Source organism: Zophobas morio, unplaced genomic scaffold, assembly GCF_036711695.1.
Source record: "Zophobas morio isolate AGI-343-1 ecotype UQ-CSIRO unplaced genomic scaffold, CSIRO_AGI_Zmor_V1 ptg000007l, whole genome shotgun sequence".
Taxonomy (NCBI): Eukaryota; Metazoa; Arthropoda; class Insecta; order Coleoptera; family Tenebrionidae; genus Zophobas; species Zophobas morio.
The window spans coordinates 6,569,248-6,596,496 of NW_026972112.1; the positions used below are offsets into that span (position 1 = coordinate 6,569,248).

At 31.5% G+C, this 27,249-nt stretch overlaps 1 protein-coding gene across 5 annotated transcripts; it reads left to right on the forward strand.

Moving 5' to 3' along the window:
• Positions 1–1,316: 1,316 nt before the first annotated feature.
• Positions 1,317–23,412, forward strand: LOC135124381 (far upstream element-binding protein 1). Of its 5 annotated transcripts, none has more exons than XM_064049418.1 (12): positions 1,317–1,498; positions 1,589–1,664; positions 2,198–2,374; positions 9,685–9,918; positions 14,666–15,243; positions 15,333–15,573; positions 15,632–15,849; positions 15,904–16,125; positions 16,576–16,785; positions 16,994–17,117; positions 20,057–20,195; positions 22,186–23,412. In XM_064049418.1, exons 1-11 carry the CDS (start codon positions 1,409–1,411, stop codon positions 20,179–20,181), a joined length of 2,295 nt encoding a protein of 764 aa, XP_063905488.1. In that variant the 5' UTR covers positions 1,317–1,408; the 3' UTR covers positions 20,182–20,195; positions 22,186–23,412. The 5 variants fall into 5 exon arrangements, with proteins under 5 accessions (XP_063905488.1, XP_063905487.1, XP_063905489.1 ...); XM_064049417.1 differs by lacking the exon at positions 22,186–23,412 and adding an exon at positions 20,557–21,478; XM_064049419.1 differs by lacking the exon at positions 22,186–23,412 and adding an exon at positions 20,557–21,478 and having other exon boundaries at positions 15,943–16,125.
• The last annotated feature ends 3,837 nt before the right edge of the window (positions 23,413–27,249 follow it).

Below are 27,249 nucleotides of genomic sequence, written 5' to 3' on the forward strand. Positions count from 1 at the left end.
ATTGAAAATCGAAAAATTGAACAATCTAAAAACTGAAAAACTTGACATTGAAACATCGAAAAAAAACTGAAGAAACGAAAAACTAAAAATCGAGAAACTTAAAAATCGAAAAAAATTAATGAATCAAAAAATTTGAGAGAACGAAAAAACGAATCGAATCGAAAAATTAGAAAACCCAAAAATTGTAAAATTGAAAACTGAAAAAAACAACAATTATAAAATTGCAACATCTAATAATTGTAAAAATAAACAAAAACCGAAACGAAAAATTGAAAACTCGAGAAACTCAAATCGACAAACTGCAAAATCTAAAAAGTAAAAAATTGAAAAGTTCTTCAGAGACGAGGGAAGTTCTGTCAACCATTTCTTTTCTTCATTCAGAATCCTTATTACAATATAGATATGTGGTAAAATAGTACAAACTTTTAATTTTAAAAAACTGGAACATTCAAACACCCGGTATACCTATAGTAAAACCGCAAATTTTATATAACGATAAAAATGAGTACTATTCGGATTACGAGTTCATGAGTTATTGATAAAATAATCAATTTTTACGATAACAAAAAATTCATGTTTGTTGATTTAGTGATAATCAGTACCCAAACATCTAAATAGTATAGAAATAAAAAAAAATAAAACACTAACGATATTTTTTACAATTTTAAAAAAACTAAAACATAATTTTAGCAATAATGAAGCGAAACGAAAAGGTGTGCATACAAATGTACAAAGAAAGAACTGAAACGTTTATATAGAAATCAAAGTCTTGGAATAGTCCATTCTTATCTAATCAAACTAGTCACACAAACACAAGTTTTCTTATATCTGTAGAAGTGACACCACAGTTATTAGGTAATCATAGTTTAGTTACTTTTAATACTTTCTCATTTAACTACTGATCCACGTTATTTCTCAAAATTTCGGCTCTTGTTTGAATATATTATGAAAAACCTTTCTAAATAAATTTAAAACTGTAGAAATGTATTGCCTTTGGTTTTAATTTTGAAAATGAGGTATGCAACAAATAATACACCCGTGAATTTGTATGTCTCGCCTCACCACTTACATTCTTTTTGTTTTGCTTTTACAAATTTTCGCAACTATACTGAACTAATTTTACTTACTTTTTTTATTATTTGTTTAAATGAGTTTCTAATTTTAAAAATTTTAAAATAGACAAGTTTACCAAAACTTAAAACCAAGCTTTTAAACCAAACGTAAAATCACCACGACCAGATTCGAATTGCGCGCCACCCCCCATTCCGCGTGTTGGCATCGCGCGGTTGGCAGCCCGCTTCTCCCTAGCCTAGTTCCAACGCTGTCGTTTCACGTTTGTACGCGGGCGACTGGGCGCCACCATTTTATGTTTTATATGTGGACAAAATTTTGTTAATGTTGATAAAAAATGAGTGATTATTCAGCGGTAGCTCCGCCACCTCAACAGAACTTCAACCAGTCTTCAGCCTTCGCGGCGGCCCTCCAACGCGCTAAACAGGTACGCAATCGCCCTAAACAACAAAGGCCCGATCGGCTTGTCTCGTCCCACAACAAACAAAACCTAACCACCGTCTCACATTTGCTTCAGATCGCCGCCAAAATTAACCCAAACTCGACGAATCCCAACGATAACAGACAGAAGAGGCCTTTGGAGGACGGTCCAGGTATGTGGGGTTAGCATGTGACGCGCCTTTCTACCAGGGGCATTCCCGGAAGTACAGGGACGGATTTGAGATTTGTTTTGTAATCAGAGAGTAGAAAAGCGAAGCGGGGTAGCATGTGGATGTAGACTAGCACTTACGGCGTAATTGCGTAGTTTAACCATATGATTCGATTGTTGTTTCCTTAGAGTGTCGGTATTAGGTTCTAGAATTTTAGCAGCGTCTTGTGTGACTAAAAATAACTCGAGAAGGCTTAATAAACATACGTTTTGTTTTGCTTAGTACAAAAGTTGTAGTAGAAAAGTAACCTATTTGCCGCTTTTTAAGTTTAAAAATGGTTTAAAGAATAACACTGAAATCTAGTATGTAACATTTCATAAAACTATCTTGAACACTCTCAACAAACTCAAACACGTGGTTTGAAAGTAAATACTCGAAAAAATGCAGCGGTAAATAAACTATTGTATCAGAAAACAAATTTTGTGTATTTAGGTGAAGAGACGTTTTTTTCCTGGAACTATTTATTACTTTTGCAGATCATTTTGCAGAACCGGATGCGAAAAAGGGTCCCGGGACCAGCGGACCACCTCCTCAACTCCCTCCTCCAGGGAGCAGACCGCCACCAAACCAGGGCGGCATGGGTGGACCGGCCATGGGCGGCGGGCCACAGCTAAACGAGGATATTAAAGTACCAGATAAGATGGTCGGCTTGAGTAAGTATCAAGAGTTGGTACGCTTTTGTGATTATCATCGCAGTGTGTGCAGATTTTTCTCTGTTTACACGACTTTTAAACAATGAGCAATGTTTTCAAAGGGATTTTGCGTTTTGAGAAAAAACCAGCAATCATGCAGTTGTTTATGTTTTCTAATTGACGTTAGATCAAGTTTTCGCAAGCAATATAAAGTTATAAATAACGATTTCGTGGGTCAGTTCAGATAGAATTGAGCTCTGTGGGAAGTGTGTTCAAGCACTGCCACTAGTGTCTAATATTTGGCGTTCTTAATAAATTTTCGGGCTTGAAGGATGTCTACGCAAATATAAATATTCCGTCTTCACTTGTGTCGTTTTTTGACGATTAAAAATAGCCTGTGGCGTACTTAATTTGATTTATTTTGTGTGAATGTTGTACATATTTTGCTGGATATATTTGTTTTTTTCGCATTTATATAATCAAATTTCTCCGTAATGCTAATTTAGTTTTGCCGCAGTTGATACGGGTAATTAAAAAAATCTGCTAAAGTGGTAATCAATACCGACATGAATAATGTATTTGTCGCGTTCACGTTTTAAGCCGGTACACGGGAAAAGTTTTATTTTGGTCTTTTTTTGGTGGATTTTCGTTACTTATTTGAAATTAGTACTTATTAATGCCGAAAGTTTTGTGGCGCAAATGAGAAGATAATTTCTTTCATATAATTATTAGCTTCATCATTTTCTAACCATTAGAGGTTGATTAATATCTTGACTCATTACCGAGACTGCGATAATTAATTTTTTACTCATAGAGTTTTATCGAAGAACTTTAATTCACGCTGTTCCACTTTGGCTCACGACTTGGGTTTCTATTTATACGTATTTTAATTGATAAATTGTTGATGCCTAAAGAATTCGCTTTAATAAGTTAACTGAACCCTAACCATTGTAAGATTAATTTCAGTTATGCACGTTTTTTTTTTTTTAATATGCTGTAAAATTTAAAAAAATACAGAGTGCGTCGGCGGTTGGTGGCCGCAGATTACGCATTTATATTTATTTCAAATATACAGGGTGTTCCATTTAACTCATTCAAAATTGTACAAGGAGTTTTTGTTTCATAATTTTCAAAATATTTGCATTTTTATGGAAAAATGGTCATATTTAAAAAATCACAGATTCGCCATTTTTAAAGATGGAGGTTTGTAATTGTATACAACTGCTTAGTCATCTTGATACTCAGTACTGTATTTTCAAAATTTCAGGAAAATGAGGTAAGTCGTTTTTGATTTAATCACCAAAATAAATGGGTGCATTCATAATTTTTTCTGAGTAGAATTATTTGTACACATAAGCATTCTAAAAAATATGAATGCACTGATAAAGATTAATGTGCACATTTTAGATATGATTGATTTGTCCATCAAAATTTTGAAATGACGTTATCAGCTTTTTGGAGAAGAAAAACTGATACATTTTGTTTAGCGATTTACCATGCTTAATTATGTAATTTAAAAGGTTGCAAGATTCCAGAGCATTCGATTTTGCGGTTTCTAAAATGAATTGGAAAATGCTGTATCATTAGATTTTTTTTTTCAATAATCTGGGTGCCTAAGGTAAAAAAAATTAGTCGAAGGTTTTTTCGACGAAACTCACCTTTGAAGTGCAGCCCAACAAATTCCGCTTCTTTGAAAAACTATCAAAACTGTTTATGATTTTTGTTTTCTGATAACTTTTATAAAATAAAAACTAGTGTCCTAAACAACACTCCAAATTGCAAGGGGACGCGGCCCGCACAAGTGTAGACAATGTGAAATATATTTAAAACAGATAACCAATGGTAAAAAAAGGTTTTCGAAAAACTGAAACAAGAAAAATTGAAAAATCTAGATGTCGAGAATCGGAACAATTGAAATATTAAAAAAATAAAAATGAAGGGATAGTCGAACGAAGTCGAAACATAGAATCGCAATTAAATAAAAAAATTGAAAAATCGAGAAATCGAAAAATTCAAAATTTAAAAAGTCGAAAAATTGGAAATCCAAACATGGAAAAATTGGTACATCGAAAACTTGAAAAATTCCCAAAATTGAAATGTTGAGAAATTTTAAAAACCAAAAAATCGGAATGTCGACAAATCGAAAAACTGAAAATTTTAAAACTAAAATGTCGATTGGGAAATCGAGACATCGAAAAACTGAAAAATCAAAGGGTCGAGAAAGCGAAAAGTCGAAGAAAAATAAATTAAATTTAAAAATTGAGAAATATAAAAATCCAAGATTGTAAAATCAAAAAATCGGGAAATCGAGAAGTCAAAAAATAAAAATTCCCAAAAATGAAATGTTGAAAAATAGAATAATAAAAAGTTGTGAAAATTTAAACAATCGAAAAATGAAAAACTGAAAACTCTAACAACTAAAATGTCGATTGGGAAATGGAAACATCGAAAAGCTGAAAATTCGAAAAATCAAAGGGTCGAGAAATCGGGAAGTCGAAAAATAAATAAAATTTCAAATTCGAGAAATAGAAAAATTCAAAATTTTAAAAATCAACTGAAAAGTCGAAAGATCAAAGGTTCGAGAAGTCGAAAAATCAAAAATTTTAAAAATCGAGAAATAGAAAAATCCAAAATTTAAAAAATCAAAAAATTGAAAAATCCCAAAACTGAAATGTCGAAAAATTGGGAATTAAAAAAATCGAAATATCGAAAAATCAAAAGAACGGGAGGGAAATCGAGGAGTCGAAAAATCAAAAATTCCCAAAAATGAAATATTGAAAAATTGAATAATAGAAAAGCGTCAAAATTTAAAAAATCGAAAAATGAAAAATTGAAAAATCTAAAAACTAAAATGTCGGTTGGGAAATCGAGACATCGAAAAACTGAAAAATCAAAGGATGGAGAAGTCGAAGATAAATAAATAAAATTTCAAAATTGAGAAATAGAAAAATCCAAGATTTTAAAATCGTAAAATTGAAATATTAAAAAAAAGGCTGTTTGTCAAAAGAAACCGAAACATCAAAGAATCGTAATCATTAAATGGAGAAATTGAAAAATCGAAAATTAAAAAATTCCAAAACTGAAATGTAGAAAAATAGGGAAATCCCAAACACCAAAAAAGTTAAAAATTCAAAAAATTTAAATGAACGAAATCTAAAATCGAGAAGTCAAAAAATCAAAAGACCGAGAAATCGAGAAGTCAAAAAATAAAAATTCCCAAAGATGAAATATTGAAAAACAGAATAATAGAAAAGCGTCAAAATTTAAAAAATCGAAAAATGAAAAATTGAAAAATCTAAAACTAAACAACTAAAATGTCGGTGGGGAAATCGAGACATCGAAAAACTGAAAAATCAAAGGGTGGAGAAGTCGAAGATAAATAAATAAAATTTCAAAATTGAGAAATAGAAAAATCCAAGATTTTAAAATCAAAACATTGAAAAATCCCAAAACTGAAATGTTGAAAAATTGGGAATTCGAAAAATTAAAAGATCGGAAATCGAGAAGTCAAAACATAAAAATTCCCAAAAATGAAATATTGAAAAATCAAAAAACTAAAATGTCGATTGGGAAATGGAAATATCGAAAAAGTGAAAAATCAAACGGTCGAGAAATCGGGAAGTCGAAAAATAAATAAAATCACCACAAAAGTTAAAAATTCAAAAAATTTAAATGAATGAAATCTAAAACCGAGAAGTCAAAAAATCAAAAGACCCAGAAATCGAAGCATCAAAAAAACTAAAAAAGTTAAAAACTAAAAAATCCAGAGATGGAAAAATCTAAGATTTTAACAATAGAATAAAAAAAACACCGAAAAATTAAAAATCGAGAAATCGAAACATCAAAAAATCTAAAATTGAAAATTTTTAAAATTAAAATTTCGAAAATGGGAAATCGAAACATTGAAAAATGAAAAATCGAAAATTAAAAAATTCCAAAATTGAAATGTAGAAAAATAAGGAAATCCCAAACATCGAAAAATTGAACAATTTAGATGTTGAAAAGTTCCCAAAATTGAAATATTGAAAAACAAAGGGGAAGTCGAAACATTAAAGAATCGTAATCGTAAAATGGAAATATTGAATAATCAAACGGTCGAGAAGTCGAAAAATCCAAAATTTAAAAAATCAAAAAATTGAAAAATCCTAAAACTGAAATGTCGAAAAATTGGGAATTCGAAAAACTGAAATGTCGTAAAATCAAAAAAACGCGAGAAATCGAGAAGTCGAGAAATCAAAAATTCCCAAAAATGAAATGTTGAAAAATTTTAAAAATCGAAAAATCGAAAAATTTAAATATTTAAAAAAATTAAAATAAAGGGTTAATCGAAAGAAATAGAAACATCAAAGAGTCGTAATCGTTAAATGGAAAAATTGAAAAATTCAAAATTTAAGAAATCGAAAAATTAAAAAATTCTAAAACTGGAAAGTAGAAAAATAGGGAAATCCAAACATCGAAAAATTGGTAAATCTAAAAATTAAAAAATTCAGATGTTGAAAACTTCCCAAAATTGAAATGTCGAAAAATTTTACAAATCCAAAAATCGAGATGTCAAGAAATTGAAAGTTGAAATATTGAAAAACAAAGGGGAAGTCGAAACATCAAAGAATCGTTATCGTAAAATAGAAATATAGAATAATAGAAACATTGAAAATTTTTAGTACTAAATTGTCGAAAAATTTAGAAACCGAAAAATCAAAGGGTTGAGAAATCGAGAAGTCGAAAAATCCAAAATTTTAAAAATCGAGAAATAGGAAAGTTCAAAATTTAAAAATAAAAAAATTGAAAAATCCCAAAACTGAAATGTGGAAAAATTGGAAATTCGAAAAATTGAGAAACCGAAAAACCAAAGGGTCGACAAATCGAGATGTCGAACAATCCAAAATTTTAAAAATCGAGAGATACGAAAGTTCAAAATTTAAAAAATCAAAAAATTGAAAACTCCCAAAACTGAAATGTGGAAAAATTGGAAATTCGAAAAATGGGAAATCGAAAAATCAAAAGATCGGGAGACCGAAACACCGAAAAACTGAAAAACGAAAATCAAAGGGTCGAGAAGTCGGAAAATCAAAAATTTAAAAAATCGAGAAATAGAAAAATCAAAAATTGAAAAATCCCAAAACTGAAATGTCGAAAACTTGGGAATTCGAAAAATCGAAACATCGAGAACTCAAAAGATCGGGAAATCGAGACGTCGAAAAATTTAAAATTCCCAAAAATCAAATGTTCAAAAATTTTAAGAATCGAAAAATTGAAATATTAAAAAATAATAAAGGGCAAGTCGAAAGAAGTCGAAACATCAAATAATCGGAATCGTAAAATAGAAATATTGAGTAATCGAAAAATTGAAAAGTCGAAAAATCAAAAATTGAAAAGTTGAAAAATTCAAAAATTGAAGAATTGAGTAATCTTGAAGTCCAAAAGTCTTCGACAGAACTTTCTTCGCCCCTGGAGCATAGTACAATAAATTGAGATTTTTCGAAAGTTGTACGATTTGATTTTGTGAATTTTATAACCCTTGTAATTTAAAATTAATTTATATTTTGTAATCTATGTTTGGGAGGGGATAAACGAATAAATTTGGGTTAAAATTAAATTAGGATAGCCTTAAAACATTTACAAGATTTTAGAGCAATTTTGATGTTTGTTTCCAAAAACCTGGATGTGTAGGATGAAAAGTCGACACGGATTCATACACCACAAGCACATGAATATCTTATTTTATAAAATTAGGAACAAATTTTGGTTAGCGCTTTGTCATCTACATGATTCTCCCTAATATACACAAAAATAAAAACAAATTCCGAAAGCGCAGTTATAGAATTGTGTTGTTTTATAAACATTGTTTAGCAAAAAAAATTTTGGGATAACGTCATCAAATTGTAGATGGAGATGAGCAGACGATTTTGGTTAGTGTTTTACCATCTAAACGATATTCCTAAAATTTCGGCGACAATCAATCCAGTTATTTTTGAAGATTATCAATTAAATAGGAGAGTAATGAGTAATGAACAAAAGCTCGGAATAAAATTTTTTATAAAATTTAAACTTAATATACAGGGTGATTAAATATGCAAATTTGGAGTTTTATGAGAGGTTATAAAATATAGGGTCTCATTTGACAATTTGCAAAGTTAATTAAAAATTCCAGTCCTCCATTTTTAAATATGGCGCAGTTGGTTACTAAATAATTAATAAAAACACAAAAAATATTAAACACATACAATTCGTGTAATAATAATTACACTAAATACACTGAACTTCTTGTCGATATTTCAGATATAAATAAAGCAATTAAATTTAAGGGTCTCATAAAGATCGAATTGTGCATTGTAATGCTACTGTTTAGTATTGTAAGAACACTATTTTAGTATATTAATAAATTCCACAACCTTTAATTAAAGAGCCCATGCCCTTTATCCGTAAACCGATAAATCAGTCTTTGTTGAAGCTTGCGGTCACCAAACGCCGAACAAGACCGTATATATTCTTATTCATTTTTATTTACTAAAATTCGAATATTGTTGGTCTAAATAATACTAACAGAGTATAACATTTTATTGGAGTGGTTAGTAGATTTTCGATTACGATCTTGATTTACGTTTCCTTGCGTGTTAGGAACGAAGACGACTCTGTTTTTTTTTTTTGTGTGAAGTCACATGATACCCTCGTCATGCGTATAAATTGAAATAAATCTTGCACTACGTGGTGAACTTTATTTTTGATACTGAGTTATGGTTCAGTTAGACTTGGCATATTACTTTCGTATACGTATATTTACACTTTCTTCGTTATATGTAGGCTATAAAAAATATAGTGGACTGTCACAAAATTAGGTCCTTGCGTGAGTAGTTATCGTGATCGGAACAATAAAATCGAGATAATTTGGTCCGTGTTATAGTTTTGGTTAGTTTCGTAATTATTTATACCAAGGTTACAGTGAGTACTATTATAAGCTTAGGCATGCATTACTATCAGCAGGAAGAGATAATGTTCCAATTTAATAAATTAAGCGCGTTGCATTATTACACTTTCGTAATGTTTTCTATTAATTTCAGGACTTTGCATAACTCAAAATGTTAAAAAAATTGCAGCGAAAAATACCCCCATCTGCGACAAACTCGAGTCGTAAAAGCTTTCTAGGTCGCGTTTCTTCCCATTCATTTCCCCTCTTTTCGCCTCCAAATACACTTTCATTTCCGTTTTTAGGGATGCATTATCCCTTAACCCCGATCCGGCATGCTTTTAACTCCACAAATGGCATTTTTATTGCTTACAACCCCCTCCTACCAGACTTTTAGTAGTCAGTACTGACTAATGATGTTTTGCAGTAATTGGCCGTGGAGGCGAACAAATCACTAGACTCCAGTCCGAATCAGGATGCAAAATCCAAATGGCACCTGATTCGCAGGGAATGCCAGACCGTGTTTGTTCACTATCTGGCACAAAAGAGGCTATCAATAGAGCCAAGGAGCTCATTATGAATATCGTTCATCAAAGAGGCCGCTCGGAAGGGTTGGGTGGGCTCGATCTAGGGCCAAACATGGGGCACAATAATTACCCAGGTTGAACAAGAATTTTTTGTGCACTTGCATGCTAAACATTAGATTATGTACATTTTAACATTACACACTTGATATGTTGTTTATTTACTGAAACGTCGATTTGGTGTAGCTTTGGGCCGGTGTGACGCGACACTAAAATCGAAACTGAACTTAGGGCGAGTGGAACTCGGAAAAATTTAGTTGGTGTAAATTTGGCATTGCGTAGAGTGAGGGTTTACATGGTACGGGTTGCACTGGTCGTACGTTTGGTTTTAAATTTAGTATCGTTTCAAACGGACTGTAGGTGTGGGAGAATTATTTGGTTTTAATGCGATTTGCTTGTAGTTTTAACCTGCGTACGAGTGAATTTCACAAACTGGTTCAGCGAATGTTGCTCGAGGTGGTAAAACAATTATTTCTTTATTTTGTATGTTAAATGATAAATTACCATGTATATGTAATAAGTCGGATTAATTCAAACATGAAAACGTGTTTGAAATATTTTAAACTTCCTGTTGTCAACGTTGACTATAATGCTGGCGAATTGTTCAGGTTATCTTAGAAACAAGTATATGTTGTGATAAAGATCTGTTCGATCAGATCTCAATACTTTTTTTTCTCTAAATACTTAAGTGAGTTTATCTTATATTTTTCATATTTTTTTTTATAAATTGTTCATACATGAGATTTATATTCAAATTTTAAAATTATTATTTGGTTTAGAATTTAAATGTAGGTAATCTTGTTAGATATTCAAGGTTTTAAAATTTTTCCATAAATACATTATTCTGAGTTGTGTTAATTAAATAACGCTTAAAATTCGTTAAATTTTACTGAAAAATCAAATTTTGTGTGTTTTTGTTAGTTTGTTAAAAATTTCCACATGAAATTTATTTCATTTTCACATTTCGCTGCTTAGTTAGGCTTAGAATGGAGTCTACAGATTTTGAGAACTAGAGTGGAAATACGATACGAAGAACATTCTATATATAACACAGTTTAGAAACCACGGGGGTGTAAACTTCAAATATGCCCGTAGTACATACAAAATTTTATGTCTTACTTATTTTCCATTTTCTTTTATTGGTTGCATTTATTTCAGAAGAACTAATTTATTTCCCCGGCGTTTAACAGCGAATTAACCATAAAAATGAAATTAAAGTACTGATTAGCCACAAATGTAGATCCACAGTATTTTATGCGCTTTAAATATGACTTTGTTTCTTGGGTTTTTTTTTTGGATTTTTTGGAATTTTGGATTTATTTTGTTTTTTTCTTTCATATTTTGAATTTTTTGGATCGTTTCGATTTCTTGGATCGTCGTAATTATTGTATTTCTTCCGTTTTTTTTTTAATTTTTTGGCGTTTCTTGGATTTTTTACATTTCTTTGGATATTTTAGATTTTGTGGATTGTCAAATTTCTTGGGTTTCCTTTTTTTTGTATTTTTTAAATTCTTTAATTTTTTGCCTTATTGGATTTGTTGAGTTTTTGGATTTTTTGCTTTTTTTGGTTTCCTTGGATTTTTAACTTTTTATTTATTTTTTTTTTTGAGTATTTTGAATTAATTTTAGGAATATTTTCGATTTTTTAGATTTTGGAATTATTGTATTTTTTGCGTTTTTTAATTTTTTTGGTTCTTGTATATTTTTTTTTTATTTTTTTGGATATTTTATTTTTTAGATTGTCAAATTTATAGGGTTACTTGTTTTTTTTTTGTTTATTTTTTATCTTTCAAATTCTTTGATTTTTTGGATTATTGGATTTTTCTATTTTTTAGATTTTTGGCTTTTTGTGGATTCCCTAGATTTTTAATTTTTTATTAAATTTTTTTTAAGTTTATTAAATTTTTTCATTTTTTTTTAATATTTAGAATTTTAGGTTTTTTAGATTTTGGAATTATTGTATTCCAAACGTTTTTTAAAGTTTTTTGGGTTTCTTAGATTTTTTAGTTTTCTTTGATTTTTTTTGGATATTTTACATTTTTTGGATTGTCAAATTTCCTGGGCTTCTTGTTTTTTTTTTGTATTTTTTATATTTTTGTATTTTTGATGTCATTAAAATAGGAACTGTGAAGTTAGGGTCACGAAAGTATTATTATTTCCAAGTTTATAATTTTTTGTTTTTTCAATTGTAGATTTTTCAGTTTCTCAATTATTGGATTTCTTGAGTTTTTGTATTTTTTACATTTTTTTTTTTTGGATTCTTTAGTTTTTTATTTATTAATTTTTCTTAGTTTATTCAATTTATTTATTTTTTTGTTTTTTTTTTAATTTCTGATTTTTTGGGTAGTTTGAATTAATTGTACAAATATTTTCGATTTTTTTAGATTTTGAAATTATTGTATGTATTTGTTGCGTTTTTTTAAGTTTTGGAGATTTTTTAGTTTTGTTTGAATTTTTTTGGATATTTGACATTTTTGAATTGTCAAATTTCTTGTTTTTTTTTGTTTTTTTATATTTTTGTATTTTTTAAATTCTTTGATTTTTTAGTTTATTGGATTTCTTGAGTTTTTGGATTTTTTAGATTTTTTTGCTTTTTTTTATTTCTTGGATTTTTCCTATGTTTTTGAGTTTATTAAATTTTTTCATTTTTTTTTTTTGGGGTTTTTGCGTATTTTCAATTAATTTTAGGAATATTTTCGATTGTCAAATTTCTTGTTTTTTTTATTTTTGAGTTTTTGTTTTTCCTATGTTTTTGAGTTTATTGAATTTTTTCATTTTTTGGGGGTTTTTGAGTATTTTCAATTAATTTTAGGAATATTTTCAATTTTTGGATTTTGGAATTATTGTATTTCTTGCGTTTTTTTGGGGTTTCTTCGATTTTTAGATTTCTTTGGATTTTTTTTTAATTTTTTCCCCATTTTAGATTTTTTGGGTTTCTTGTTTTTTTTTTTTGTATTTTTTTATATTTTTAAAATTTTTAAATTTTTTAGATTAATTGATTTAGATTTTTGGCTTTTTTGGATTCCTTAGATTTTTAATTTTTTATTATATTTTTCAAATTGTATTTTTTGGAATATTGCATTTCTTAGATTTTTTAAATTTTTTGGGATTTTTCGGATTTCTTGGGTTTTTTGGATTTCTTGGATTTTGCGTACAGGCAAATCTCCAAGACAAACTACAACCAGAGATTGTGGTTTCAATAATTTAATAAAGTATCTACACAACCAGCGATATACTAAGTAGTAGTTGGCTTCCAACCGATTGCGTTTTTTATTGACGTTACTATGGCAACTAATCTTAATGCCCTAGAGTATTATTGGGTCAATTACGTATTTCAAATCCACGCCATTATAGACTAATAATAAATCGATAAAACAAATATTTTATGTGCTTTAGAACCAAATATTACCCTAGAGCATTAAAAATAGTTGCCATAGTAACAAGAGAAAACGCAATCGGCCAAAAACCAACTATGTATTATTTATTGAAATCACGATCGCTAGTAACAAGCAAAATCCAAAAAACTCTACAAAATCGAGAAATCTATTAGTCCAAAAAATCTAAGAAACAAAGTAACAAAAAAAAACTCAAGAACTCCAGTAATTAAAAAAATCGAAGATTTCCCAAAAATTCAAAAAATCAGAAAATAAAAAATTAATAGTACACAAATAATTGAAAAAATGGAATAAATCAAAAAAACAAAAAATCTAAAAAAACGAAGAAAACCAATAATTCCAAAAATCAAAAAAAAAACACAAAAATCCAAAAAATGAAAGAATCCAAAATTTCAAAAATCCGAGGAAATAAATTAGTTCTTCTGATGTAAATGCAACAAATAAATGAAATCTTCTAAATTTTCAATTTTTCGATTTCTCAGTTTCTCGACTTTTCGGTTTTTCTTCAATTTTTCGTTTTTTCAGGTTTCTGATTTCTCAGCTTTTCAATTTTTCAGGTTCGATTTCTCGATTTTTCAATGTTTCGATTTTTGGACCTTTTGATTTTTCGATATTTAATTTTTTCAAATGTACAAGTTTTCTGCCATTTTTCAATTTTTCGATATTTCAGTTTTGGGATTTCCCGATTTTTTACTTTCACGGTTTTTCAATTTTTTTATTCTTAAATTTTCCATTTCTCGATTTTTCGATTTTATGTTTCGATTTCTCGATATTTTATTTTCTCCATTTTCCAGTTTTTCGGGTTATCGAGATTTAGATGTTTCAATTTTTTAATTTTAAATTTTTAAGTTTTCCAATTTTAACTTTTCAATATTTCGAATTTTTCATTTTTACAAAAAAGGAGCTTATTAAATTTGGTTTGAAGTAAAAAAGATAGAGTAAGCTTAATTAGTGGAGAATGAAGTTCATAATTTATCGTGATGGTTTTTACCTTAACCTTGGCGTCTTCGGTTTAACCGGAAATGAACACATCTTTCGTTTATTAAATAAATTAACAATCATCTTTCGTTTAATGAACCGCCATTTTATAAAAAGTTTAATAATCACAGGCTTTTACATATACTATGGTGTAATGGCATCTATCTTTTTTGAATACCCCTCGTATTTTTACAAGTTCATTCATAATTCACTCTTTTATTAATCAATAATCATCCAGCTCGTATTTTTTGTTTCGGCGACATTCAAAAACAAACAGTTTGTGAAATCCGCTCGTACAATATAGTACTAGGGAAATTATCGCCGAACTAGTTTTTGCATCCGTTTTTTCCCGTTAAACGCCAGCGATAATTTCGCTGGTCGTTTGTTCCTCGTTACCGTCCCAAAATGGACGTTCCATGCTGCTTGTCACCTTATCAATTCCGCCTTATAGGAATGAACAACATGAACCAAAGCATGGGCGGTGGTGGCGGCGGCGGCGGAGGAGGCGGCGGCGGCGGCGGTGGTGGCGGCGGCGGCGGCGGCGGTCGCAACTTCGTCGAGATCATGATCCCGGGCCCGAAGGTCGGCCTGATCATCGGCAAGGGCGGCGAGACCATCAAGCAGCTGCAGGAGAAGAGCGGCGCCAAGATGGTCGTCATCCAGGACGGGCCGAACCAGGAGCAGGAGAAGCCCCTGCGGATCAGCGGAGACCCTTCCAAAGTCGAATACGCCAAACAGTTAGTGTACGATCTGATCGCCGAGAAAGAGATGCAGAACTATAACCGGAGAGGTGGCGGCGGTCGACAGGACGACAGACAACAGTATAACGATTACGGTGGCGGCGGTAGTAACGAGGCCGAAGTTTTAGTGCCGAGACAAGCGGTGGGGGTGGTTATCGGTAAAGGGGGCGACATGATCAAGAAAATACAAGCCGAGACGGGGGCGAGAGTGCAGTTCCAGCAAGCGAGAGAGGAGGGGCCGGGCGAGAGGCGGTGCTACCTCTCGGGTACTCCAAAACAAGTAGAACAGGTAAGTCAGATCGGAGTACTTGTGATGTATCTTGTATGAAGTACGCAGTTGCTTGTAGAGAACGTCCCTTGCAATATATTTTGTTTTAGGCTAGACAACGAATAGAAGAACTCATCGACAGCGTCCATCGAAGAGACGGCGACGGTCCGGGTCAGGGTCGCGGCGGCGGCGGCAGAGGCCGAGGCGGCGACCGGTACGACAACCGAGGAAACAACCGGAACGGCGGCGGCCAGGATTACGGCGGCTGGGACGACAGGCGGCAGCAGCAGCCGCCTCAGGAGGTCACTTTCGTTGTACCTAGTTCGAAGTGCGGCGTGATCATCGGCAGAGGTAATAAACCGGCCGCGGGTTTTGTCGTTTCTCGGCTCTAACAAAAACGCATCCGCAGGTGGCGAAACAATCAAACAGATCAATCAGCAGTCCGGCGCCCATTGTGAACTGGACAGACGGTCGCAAAACAATCAGAACTCGAACGAGAAAACGTTCATAATCCGCGGCGACTCGGATCAGATCGAAGCGGCGAAACGAATTATTAGCGATAAAGTCCAAATGCCTCTCAACTTTGTACCTGTCGGCGGTCCGGCCATGTCGAACAACATGCAAACTGTGAGTATGAAGGGTTAGAAGTGGGATGATTAATGGGAGTGTTGATCGGTGTAGGCCTATCCTGGAATGGCACCTCAAGGTTATAATCCACAGAATTGGGGAATGCCGGCTTATCAGCAGCAGTGGAACGCGCCCCAACAAGGAGCCGACGCCCCAGCTCAACAGAACACGATGCAGGTGAATCCAGCGACGGGACAGCCGGATTACTCGCTACAGTGGGCGGAGTATTACAGATCGCTGGGGATGCACAGAGAGGCGGAGATGATCGAACAACAGGTGGGTTTTACACTATAACAACAGTGCTGTCGTATAAGAAAGTATATACATTTCAAAATAAAGAATGCGTCCCTAACTTTGTAAGAGTAGTTCGTAAATGTGATTTCCGTTTCCTAATCTTTAAAAATATTGCCGCCTCTGAAACTTCGACATACACAGGTCACTTCAATAAAAGTGCTTCAAATGTTCAAGTGCATTTATTTTGTCTACGACAAACCGTCAGAGTTGCTTTCACCATTTCTTGTAGACTTGAAAGAGTAAATTTTTAATTGTCATCCACCTCAAACTATTCCAGAAAGTGAAATTTAATTTAAGTGAACTACTACACAGAAATTTCAAATTTACGTCGAACCTTGTCAATAGTGTGGCAGCATTTTTATTTGAGCCTATTTCTTCCAAAATCGTTGTGCACCTTGTTTGTTTTCAAACGTTTACAATTTACGTATTTAGGCCAAATCGAAAGGAGTGACAACGGCAGCGCCGGGTCAACCGCAAGCGGCGGCGACAGCCGGAGGGCCGGGGGCAGCACCGGCCGCCACCCCCACAGCCGCAGCTTCCAATGGAGGCCAACCTGATTACAGTGCGCAGTGGGCGGAGTATTATCGTAGTATAGGGAAACACAAAGAGGCAGAAGCCATAGAGGCACAGATGAAATCAAAGGTACGAAAAAGGCTACTAACTTCATAATACTGCCACACTGTACTATAGTTCATCATGATAAACCCTTAGTTATTATTTACTCTGATGTATTACTCAACTTTGCTCATACAAGGTGACTTGTTCTGTTAGTTAGTTAAATCTCCCGTAATATATTAGTGTAATTAAGTCCGTTTGTTGGCAATATGTGTTAAATTGTGTGTTCTTTTAGCAACAATCACAAGCGAACGTACAGTCCATGCAAGGAGCTCAAGGGACGTCGCAGTCCGGTCCTGCACAGGCGCCCGCAGGTAGTTACCAGCAACAAGCATACGGTGCATATCAAGCTCCCAGTGGTGCGTTATTTTTATTTTTATTATGTTGTGTGTTACTCATCTCATTGTAAATTAGTGTCACGTTCTAACTGCTAGAAGAGTTTTCGTGGCACATAATTACTTCAAATGTGAAAGTACATACCAGGTCAATGCCATCAAGCATTCAGTACTTTAGTAACTTTTTTCTTTCTTTTGTTGTTTTGTCTGTAATGTTATTAAAATAGGAATTGTCAAGTTAGGGTCACGAAAGTATTTTTCGTTTCCGTTTAGAATTGACAGGTGAACTTATTTGAAGGATGTTGCTCACGGATATATTTAAAGAATATCTAAAATTTCCAATTTTATAATTTTTGTTTTTTCAGTTTTAGATTTTTCAGTTTCTCATTTTTCCTTATTTTCACTATTTCGATTTTTAAGCTTTTTTAAGTAACTTGAAAAATTGCAACAACGAAATACTGTAAAATCGAGAAAATAAATATTAAAAAATCCGGAAAATGAAAAATAAAAATCAAGAACTAAAAAAACCGAAAGATGAAAAATCGTAATATCGAAATATTGCAAAATGAAAAACTTGGAAGTTGAAAAATTGAAAAAATAAAGAAACTGGCAGAAATCGGTCAAATTGCAGGTAGAGATCAGTTTAACATTTTCGTGTTCCACAAGCCGTGAAATGCCAAGAAAACACGCAGTTAATATGTGTCAAAATTACCATATCGTTCGTTTAGAATTACAGTGTGGTAAACGCCATTTTTTAAGAAATTGAGATTCTTCACTTTACAGGTTGTTTTAAACTTGAATATGTAAAAACTACTATTTTTTCGTATTATTTCAATTTATTTAATTATTAGAAGAAGAAATACGAAGTCGTATCTTGTGAACCCAATACGTTTCGGAATAACAAAGTCGTATGTGCGTTTCATTTGAAATTGTAATACCAAAATATGTATATCATTAGATCATTACACTTTTATTCAAATAGTAAAATATAACAAGGCGCCAACAAATCCCAAGTAAAGAAAAAACATTGTTTAAAAAAAAAAATAAATTAAAAAAAACTCAGTTCTGATGATTTTTTTTTATTCATCGTAAGCCGAGGGGCGGAGGTTAATTGTTAAATGCTTATTTTTCTATGAGAAATAACCATGTGAAATATGTTCTTAAGTAATCGTAACGTTTCAAAATTTTCAGAGCAGTTTCAAAGTTAAATTGCAAGATCTTGTAATTTTGATTTTTTTCTCCAAAAATCTAGATGTCTAGTATAAAAATTCAACAGGGGTTTATAAACAACATGTGCAGGAGTATCTTATGTTATAAAATTTAAATAATATTTACTACTGTAAATTTTGAAGATGACCTTGTAATGATCTAATTCGAATTTTTTTTTGAATTAAAATTCCGCGCGCACAATAGATGGCTAGCGATAAGAGGAAAGGTTGGCAACGAAAAAAAAAACAACAGCACAAAGGGTGACATGAGCCGAAGAGGGGGTGGAAGTGGACAGCGGTCATTTTTGCCTCCCTCGTGTTGTTCATAGAATACTATGTACATTAAGAAAAAAAGCCAAAATATAAATAACGCCCACCCACCCCATCTCAATTGTGATTTATTTACTAAATTTATTTGCAATAAGTACAAAAAATAATAACTATTGATGCCAATAAATCTGGATACTGCACTGTCACAATTTTAGCAACTCTTTGATATTCTAATGTGGTAAATCTTTTTGAATAAATTGTTATAATTTTATTAATACGAATATATCAGTATACAATCAAGGATAAATAATATTATGGCATTAAAATGAAAAACTATGATTCTGTACCCTGATTCATCCGAAAGCGATACCTAAAATGAGGAGATAATGTACCACTAGCAAGTATTATTTTCCATTGTAATATTACTAACATCATGCAAAATCTTTTAAAATTCAGTATCCTATAACTAGGTACTGTATGAAATGTACAAAATATTATAACAAACACATTTTTATAGATCACTTGTTAAAAATTACAAAATCGTATCTGTCATAAAATAAATTTAAACTAAAATTTGAGAATGAGAAAATCGTATCTCTTTTTCAAAAATAGCATTTTGTCGCATACATTGAAAAATTTTCATAACTACAAAATACTAAATTGCTACCCCAATTAGGTAAGTAATTTAGCCCATTGCTTACGCCGATCAGCATAATAAGTTAGAATATAATTTAGGTACGATTTTAAAAGTTCAATATCTCGAAATACTGTTCGGTGTACATACGACAGTGTAATTCTAAACGAACGATATGGCTGAAACTAAAAGTCGTCTAGTAAGCCATGAAATTTATTTCTAAAATAATGGCATTGCAGTTGTTTAGTCGTGAATGTCAAACTGATTAACAGGGACGCGTTGGTGTTGCCAACATAATTTTTTAATATTAAATTAATAAGATCGCTAGACTTTTTTTAGAATATTGAGATTGCTAATATTATCATATAGAATTTTTTGACGACTTCACAAAAATTCTCGTTGAATTAATTTTCAAAAGATGTGACTTGACTAAAAAAATATTAAACTTTTCATTGGTTTGACTCAAATCAGGCTACTCGTTACTCAAAGTTGGAAATTTTTTCCACAGTAGTGGAGTGTGGGTGGCAACAAGTCAAGGATAAACAACTATTTAAAACAATCGAAAATAAACTTTAGTCACCGAGAGCAAAGAACTGTTGGAATTTTTTGTACAATGCTGTGATTTATTTGCGATGAAACGGTTACAGTAAATACAAATAATCAACCTAAGAACGCAACGTATATATATTTAGAAACTTCATCTAGAATTGATCGTTTGGTCGGACATAAATACTACACTTGTGTGTCAAATATAAATTTTTTCAATGACCTGACTTAAGTCGCACTGTCATTTCGCCCTTCTAGCAGTTATTGTCGTTGATTTCCGTATTTTATTTGAGCGTTTTGTGAAGGTTACTACGGAGGCCAGCCTCAGGGCGGAGTTCCCGGAAACGTCCAACAAGGGGGTTACGGCTTCTCAGCGTACGGGTACGGAGCCCCCGCCCCGGCAGCCCCTCCCAATAACTCCGAAAATTAAAGACTCGTTTACGTGTAAGTATCAATTCTGCTTGTCAAAACTACAACGTGCTTATCTCGTTTGATTTATTTTGACTACTTTTGAAAACAATGTCGCATCTCCTTGTTTTTTTGATACATTATTTTGTTTTGTTTGACATATATCGTACATGTACATGCATATTTTATTTGCCCATTTTCTCGTTTGTGTTTGTATTACAGGAAAATAAATTTTTCAAACATTTCGTTGGTCACTTGTTTTCATTGTAGTGTTTTCTGTCTTGTTTTCTTCACACGACGGCTCGGTGGGTTGTTAAAAGGGTGATGTGTGAAGAGAACAGGTCTATTCCAGGTGGTGTGAGGCAGCGACATATCAGTATTATTATATCATTTACAGATTTTAAATGTGGTCCCCTGTTACTAATATGGTCAAGCATCTGCGGGAGACATTTTTCTTAGTCGTTAAGAACCTTTTTCATCTTAGTTATAAGCGACTAATTTTATCAGGAGCAAACGTGCCGCCGTCTTAGAAACAAGTCAACGGGAAAATGCATAATTTAGATTTATAAATTGTAGAATAAGTTCTTTTGTTGGGAGTTTTCTTTTTTACTTTTTATTTCCCATCATTATCGCCATTACGCAGTATTTAATAAGGATATTTTCAAAATACATGATCATGTACACTCTCATTACAAGTAACGAACTTTTTTTTTTAATCATTTGGAAAATGTTTTGGATTGTTTTCATGATGAAATTATGATTAGTGACTTGTCTAGCTTCCAATCTATACCATAAAATTTTGTAGTGACTAGGTTATAATTACCTGTGTGTTAGCTTGTTATTTATAGGGTATGTCAGGATAAGTGAGGACGGCTTTCCAGGAGGTCGCAGCAACGTATATGGTAAGGCTATCGTTGTAAATGCCGATGTATGATTTGTATATGCTCACTGTTATGAAAAATCAATAAACTTATACACCTGTGCTCAAAGGAAATGCACACTTCCATCAGTAGTGCAATAACAAGATAAATCATTCCTTTCGCCCATTTAACAGACGTTTCCTTGGGGCACGGATGAGCAAAATTTGTTTATTGACACATCGAGTTGACTTTTCTTTGGGTTCCGACCTGTAAACAAATTTTGTGCGATTTCGTCCAAAACAATAAATCTCAAAAAAAATCCGTTCGCTTTTGGTTAATTTTCCCAGAAATGTGTATCACTTCATTTTTAGTTTTGATAATATTGTAATCCACTATGTACTGCAGTTAGACTGCGATTGTATTAATTTACATTGATTAAACATAACCTATTACCACTTGTGTCTGTTGTTTTTGTTCTATTTTCAGGTGAGTCCAACGTAAGGTACAGTATGTCGCAAAATTAAATCGTCTTTTTGATGGTCCACTTTTATATGGTGTTATATATTGTGCTTTCACTGCGTCAGTTTTATAATGAATTTCCTTTAAAATCTATTCTAGGTGCATTTACGCTATAATAGCAGTAGCGAAATGGGATTCTTCCGTCTTACTCCACTTGTTCAATGGATATTTCTCTACTGAAATAAAACATTAATTTCGTAATGCACGCCCTCTCGATTTAATAAATTCTCCAGTTGTCACTATTGCGTTTTATTCCGCATTTGCAAATTACTGTCTTATTTCAGTCAGTAATAATTGTTCTGACCGTGCGTCGCAATTCCGCCAAGCGTTCCGCATCGCAACCCTTGGTGGAATTGTCATCGGATGTATCTATTTCGGGTGTGTTTTGCAACTTTTCCATAAATATGTTGTTGCTTTTATAGGTAAGGCGATCATTATTATGTTCTATATTTGTGTGATGGATGCTAGAACTTATGCTCTATATTTGATCGATTTTTGGTGCCTTTGATATTGATTTGAACGAGTAATCTGACTTCTGATTACTTGTTTCAGGTCCAGACAACATCATCTTTTATTTAGCACTTGGGTTCTGCTTGCTTCCCTAGATTTATTCAGTATTTTTGCATGTGTTGTGATTATTTTTTCAGATTCACCGACAAGCGGCTAGTACTTCATGGTTTTTATTTTTGATTTATCATAGAATCAGGTAGACAGGGCACTATGAAGTTGGCACGTGTCCTGTCGACACATGGTAAGACCACTTTACACAATAGATATCACCATTTTGTCACGCATCGAATGGGACACTTGCACGGTAGCGCCATCTTGTAGAGTTGCTGGTAGTGTGTGCAAGTATCCCATTGGATCGATAATTTTACGTTTGCAAAATTTAACCCGACAGTACTTTTAGACATGAATCGTGATATTTTTTTGTAATTTAGTTGATAGTTTTAATTATTTTGTTATTTATTAGATTTTTATTTTTTGTACAGCTGTTTTAATGTAGGTACGCATCCACAATAAATATTTTTTTACAGATGGTTTTTATGTTCGATAACCTTGTTTTTATCCTTGAGGTTGCGTTACGTAGAAGTTAAAATAGTAAACAAAGGATAGAACTTTCGTTTCAAAAGTTGCGGAAAATTCGATGCATTGCGAAAAATAAAAATTTAGCGTTTCAATCGGCGAGGTTATTTTTAAACAATAGGTTAGAAAATTTTTTACCTCGTTTGGGTTTCTTCAAGAGGCGATTAACCTTTTTCCGCAGCAATTAATATTAAATGTAGCTATCGAAACTTTTTTTAGTAGAAAAGTAATTTCTGTAGCCATATTTGTGTGTTCGTACGAAATAATTAAAAGATCTTGTATTCAAAAAGTGTTAATTGGAGTTTCTTGACCTTAACAAAGTCCTCAGTCATCATGGAATTTTGTTGTAGGTATATTCTAACGCAGTGTCTATTTTTATTTCGTCACGTGATTATTCAGGTCCTCCGTAACGATCGTGCGAGGTTGTAGTGAAGTTGGCTTGAGATTTGGTTTGAATTTCAGTTTTTCGATATTTATTATTTTGATTTTTTTTTTTTTTTTCAATGAAGGTATATTTCAACTCATTTCCAAATCTGAAGCTGACGGCGACATATATAATATCCATGTGCCACTAGGATTCCATCTCAAGAAATTTAGGGACGCTGCAAGTGTATCAAGGAATGGACTGCTGAGCAGTGAAACCGATGATGTTACGTAATACTGAATTAAATTTTGGAAGACTATGTTTCAATTAGGCTTAGTTTTAGAAGTATTTGTTTAATGATATCTTTAGAATTACGTTTTATATAATGGTATTACTGGAACTTACTAAAATTATTTGAAATTCACTGCTGTTTTATTATTTTTTTTTAATTTCATTACACTTTGAGACTCAACTACCACTAGAATTATTTATCAAATTAGTTGCTGTCTGCGGACAATTATTTAAAAATATCTTATATTATCCCCGCTAAAAATTTGGTGACGTCATCTCAAAATTTTGCTAAGTAAATTCTATTTAAATATGCAAAATAATCTGCGTCTATGCTTAATTGTTAATTCGTCTTATTTTTAATATTAAGCTTTTAGATTTTTGGGGAAAAATGAAAATTATATAGCATACTGTTGCCATTAGCACTGCACTGTATTTATCCAGAGTAGTAAATTTATCCCTGTTAAACATTTGATGACGTAGTGTGGTACTTGATCCTTGCCTATTTTTATTTTGACTTTAAAGGGTTATTCAAAAAAAAGTAATGCCTATATGTCAGAGACAAAGGAAGTTCAATCTGACACAATTTTTTTGTGGTGGAACATTATTATTTATTGTCTTTTGCTCAACTTTAAATAAAAACGTTGAAATCACTGAAATAAGCTGTTTTTTAGCTGTTTTAATTTAATGTCGCTTCTCTATTTTTATATGTATCTTCATTGTTTTATTACACAATCTCAAAAACTACCTAATTGATTACTTGACCTTTCTACCGCAGTAGTGTTAATTTATCCCACTATACTAGTTATTAACCAAGTACACTATAAAATAAAATATTTTCAACTTATTTCAACTGAAGTCACAAAATTACAAGTTGTATTTTTTTAAATGGAGCGTCACGTTATTACAGAATTAAATCCTTTATAAAAATGTTCAAATTGATCAAGTTTTCATAATATTTTTATATAAAAAATGCTGTTTTTTTTTAAATTGCAGCATCATTTTGAAAAAAAGAAATTTGGATTTTTTCACAAAGTTTTTTTGTTTTTAGCCATGAAGTTTTGTAACCGAGTTCATCGAATGGCTACATTCATGTTTTCTCGATGTTTCTCCTGTAATTTTCGAAACTACTAATCGATTATTCTCAAATTTTATACGTAGGTATATTGAGAACATCGTGAAAACGCTAACCAAAATTTTCCTAATAATTCCTACCAACAATGTGGTGATACCCCGTCAAAATTTTTCATAAGTAGGATTTAATTTAGATATAATAACACACTCTTGTACTTGTTGTTTATGAACCCGCCTTGAGGTTTTCCCCGAGGCATCTAAATTTTTGCAAAAAATCGATATTGTATAGCAAGTAATACCAGTATGAGCGTTTTTTTTTTGTTTCTTACACTATTACTGCTATTGTTTATATTTTTTATTGATCAAATTTCCAGAATCGTCCACCCCAGTATTTCATTATTAGTGTGTACGTGTCGAAATTGGCATACGTGTCCTTGCTAAAATAATGTTGATCAGACCCTTTACTAATGTGTGATCAAAGTATATAATACACTTATGAATTCAGAAAAACAAGCTGTACAAGAACCTCAAAAAAATTTATAGCGTTATTAAAAAAAAAGTTGGATGCCGTAGACAAATAGAAAAACATTTATAGGAATATTTCGAAAATTACTTGACTATTAATAGCATTAAAATGACATTATTATGTTCTTAAGACAGAGTTGATGAGGTTTTTGTGCAGTTTTTTGCAAATTTATCGTCAAGTGGGTATTCATCTGAAATTCGATTTTAACATTTATGTTCTTCTGTGGTGTGAAAATAGAAACTAATAGAACCTAGAATGTGAAAAAAGAAAAAAAAAAGGGGCGCTAATCGCAACTTTTTTGGTTTACTATTTGCTATCAAATTTATTTCTTATTTCGGCCACTTGATATGACTTCGGTAATTTTGTTTAAAAATTGTAAAAGTTGCCATCTTTCAATTGGCGATACTGGAAAAACAGTAAGAATTTCCAAAAAAACAAGACCGGAATTAATCAATTCTGGATGTCGAAATCTACAAGAAAATCTGTAGCTCAATTTCGAAAATGTATCAAAATCAGCCATATCTTATAAAATGCTAGCCCCTCCCACCCGCCCTCTATTTTCATGGAAGATATGTGATTTGCTAAACAGTTTTCTCTTAGCAAGTACTAGCCCAGCCCACCCCTATTTTACAAATTTTCGATTAGCATTTTTTTGATTTCAAATTTTTGAATTCTTTCAGTTTTGAATTTAAAATTTTTGGTTTTTTAACTTTTGAATTTTCTATTTTTCACATTTTCCATTTTTTTTCGATTTCTAATTTGTAAGTTTTATATTTATAGAAGTTTTGGATTTGAAATTTGTTGATATTTTTACTTTTGAAATTTCGAATTTTTCAAGTTTATTCAATTTTAAATGTTTGGTTTCAATTTTCGAAAATTTCAATCTTTCGACTTTTCAATTATTCCATTGTTAATTTTTAAGTTTTTCGGTTTTTATTTATTTTGCAATTTTCCGAATCTAAATGATTTTGACTACCAAATATTTTGAATTTTTCAGTTTTTCTATTTCTATTTTGCAATTTTGCGAGTTTTCAATGTAAAATATTTTAATTATGGATTTTTTAATTTTTCAGTTTTTCGATTTTTCTGATTATTTAGCTTTTAGACATTTTCATTATTGTTTTTTCAATTTCTTGATTTTTAATTTTCCAATTTTCTATTTTTCACATTTTTTTGTTTTTCGATGTCTAATTTGCAACTTTTATATTTATAGAAGTTTTGGACTTGCAAATATTTTGAATTTTCTACTTCTGAATTTTTGGTTTTTCAACTTTTCAATTTTTCAGTTTTTCGATTTCTATTTTGCAACTTCTATATTTTAGAAGTTTTCGATTTGCAATTTTTTGATATTTTTACTCCTGAATTTACGAATCCTTCAAAGTTTTTCAATTTTAAATTTTTAGATTTCAACTTTCGAAAATTTCAATCTTCCGATTTTTATTTTGCAATTTTTCGACAGAAGTTTTTGACTTGCAAATTTTTCTGTTTCTGATTTAAACTTTCTCAATTTTGAAACATTTTAATTTTTCGTTTTTTCAATTTCTTGATATTTTCGTTTTACTTTTGAATGTTCGCATTTTTATTATTTTTTTTTTTTTAATTTTCTTTCATTAATTTTTCGGTTTATTGGTTTAAATTTTCCGATTTTTCCTTTTGAAATTTTCCTGTTTTAGATTTCGATTTGCATTTTCGTTTTTTTGTACTTTGAATTTTTCGATTTTTAAATAATTCCATTATTCGATTTCTTAGGTTTTCGATTAGTTTTCAATTTTTTTATATTTTCATTTTTCCAAATCTTCGATTAAACTTTTGAACTTCACAATTTTTCGATTTTTTAGTTGCCCGCTTTAGAATTTTTCAAGTTTTAATTTTAAATTTTAAGCATGGTGAGATGCAGTGATAAAGTACAACATATTCTATTTGAAAATTATAATACACATATTTCCTCCCCTTTGGTCGCCTTTTTAGTCCTTTTTTATCATCCTTTTTTTAAGTCTTTTTTGCAAATTTTTTTGTTTTGTTTTTTTTTTACCTTGTTTAGTATTTTCTTTGGCTCTCTTTTTCGACTCCTTTTTCTTACTCCCATTTTTATTCGTATTTTTTATCGACTATGTTTTGTCTCTGCTTCCATCGCATTTTTTGTCATCTTTCTTCCCTTTTTTTTCGTTTTAATCGAGCTCTTCTCGTTTATTTTTGTCCCCCTTTTTTGAATCATTTTTTGTCGTATTTTTCGGACCGTTTTTAGCTGCTTTTTAACTCTTTCTACAACCTTTTATGCCGACTGTTTTTGTCGTCCTTTTTTATTTCCCCTCTTGTTTGTCTTTCTTTTCTTTAAAAGTCCTTTTTTATCGCGTTTTATACGCCCTTTTTCTC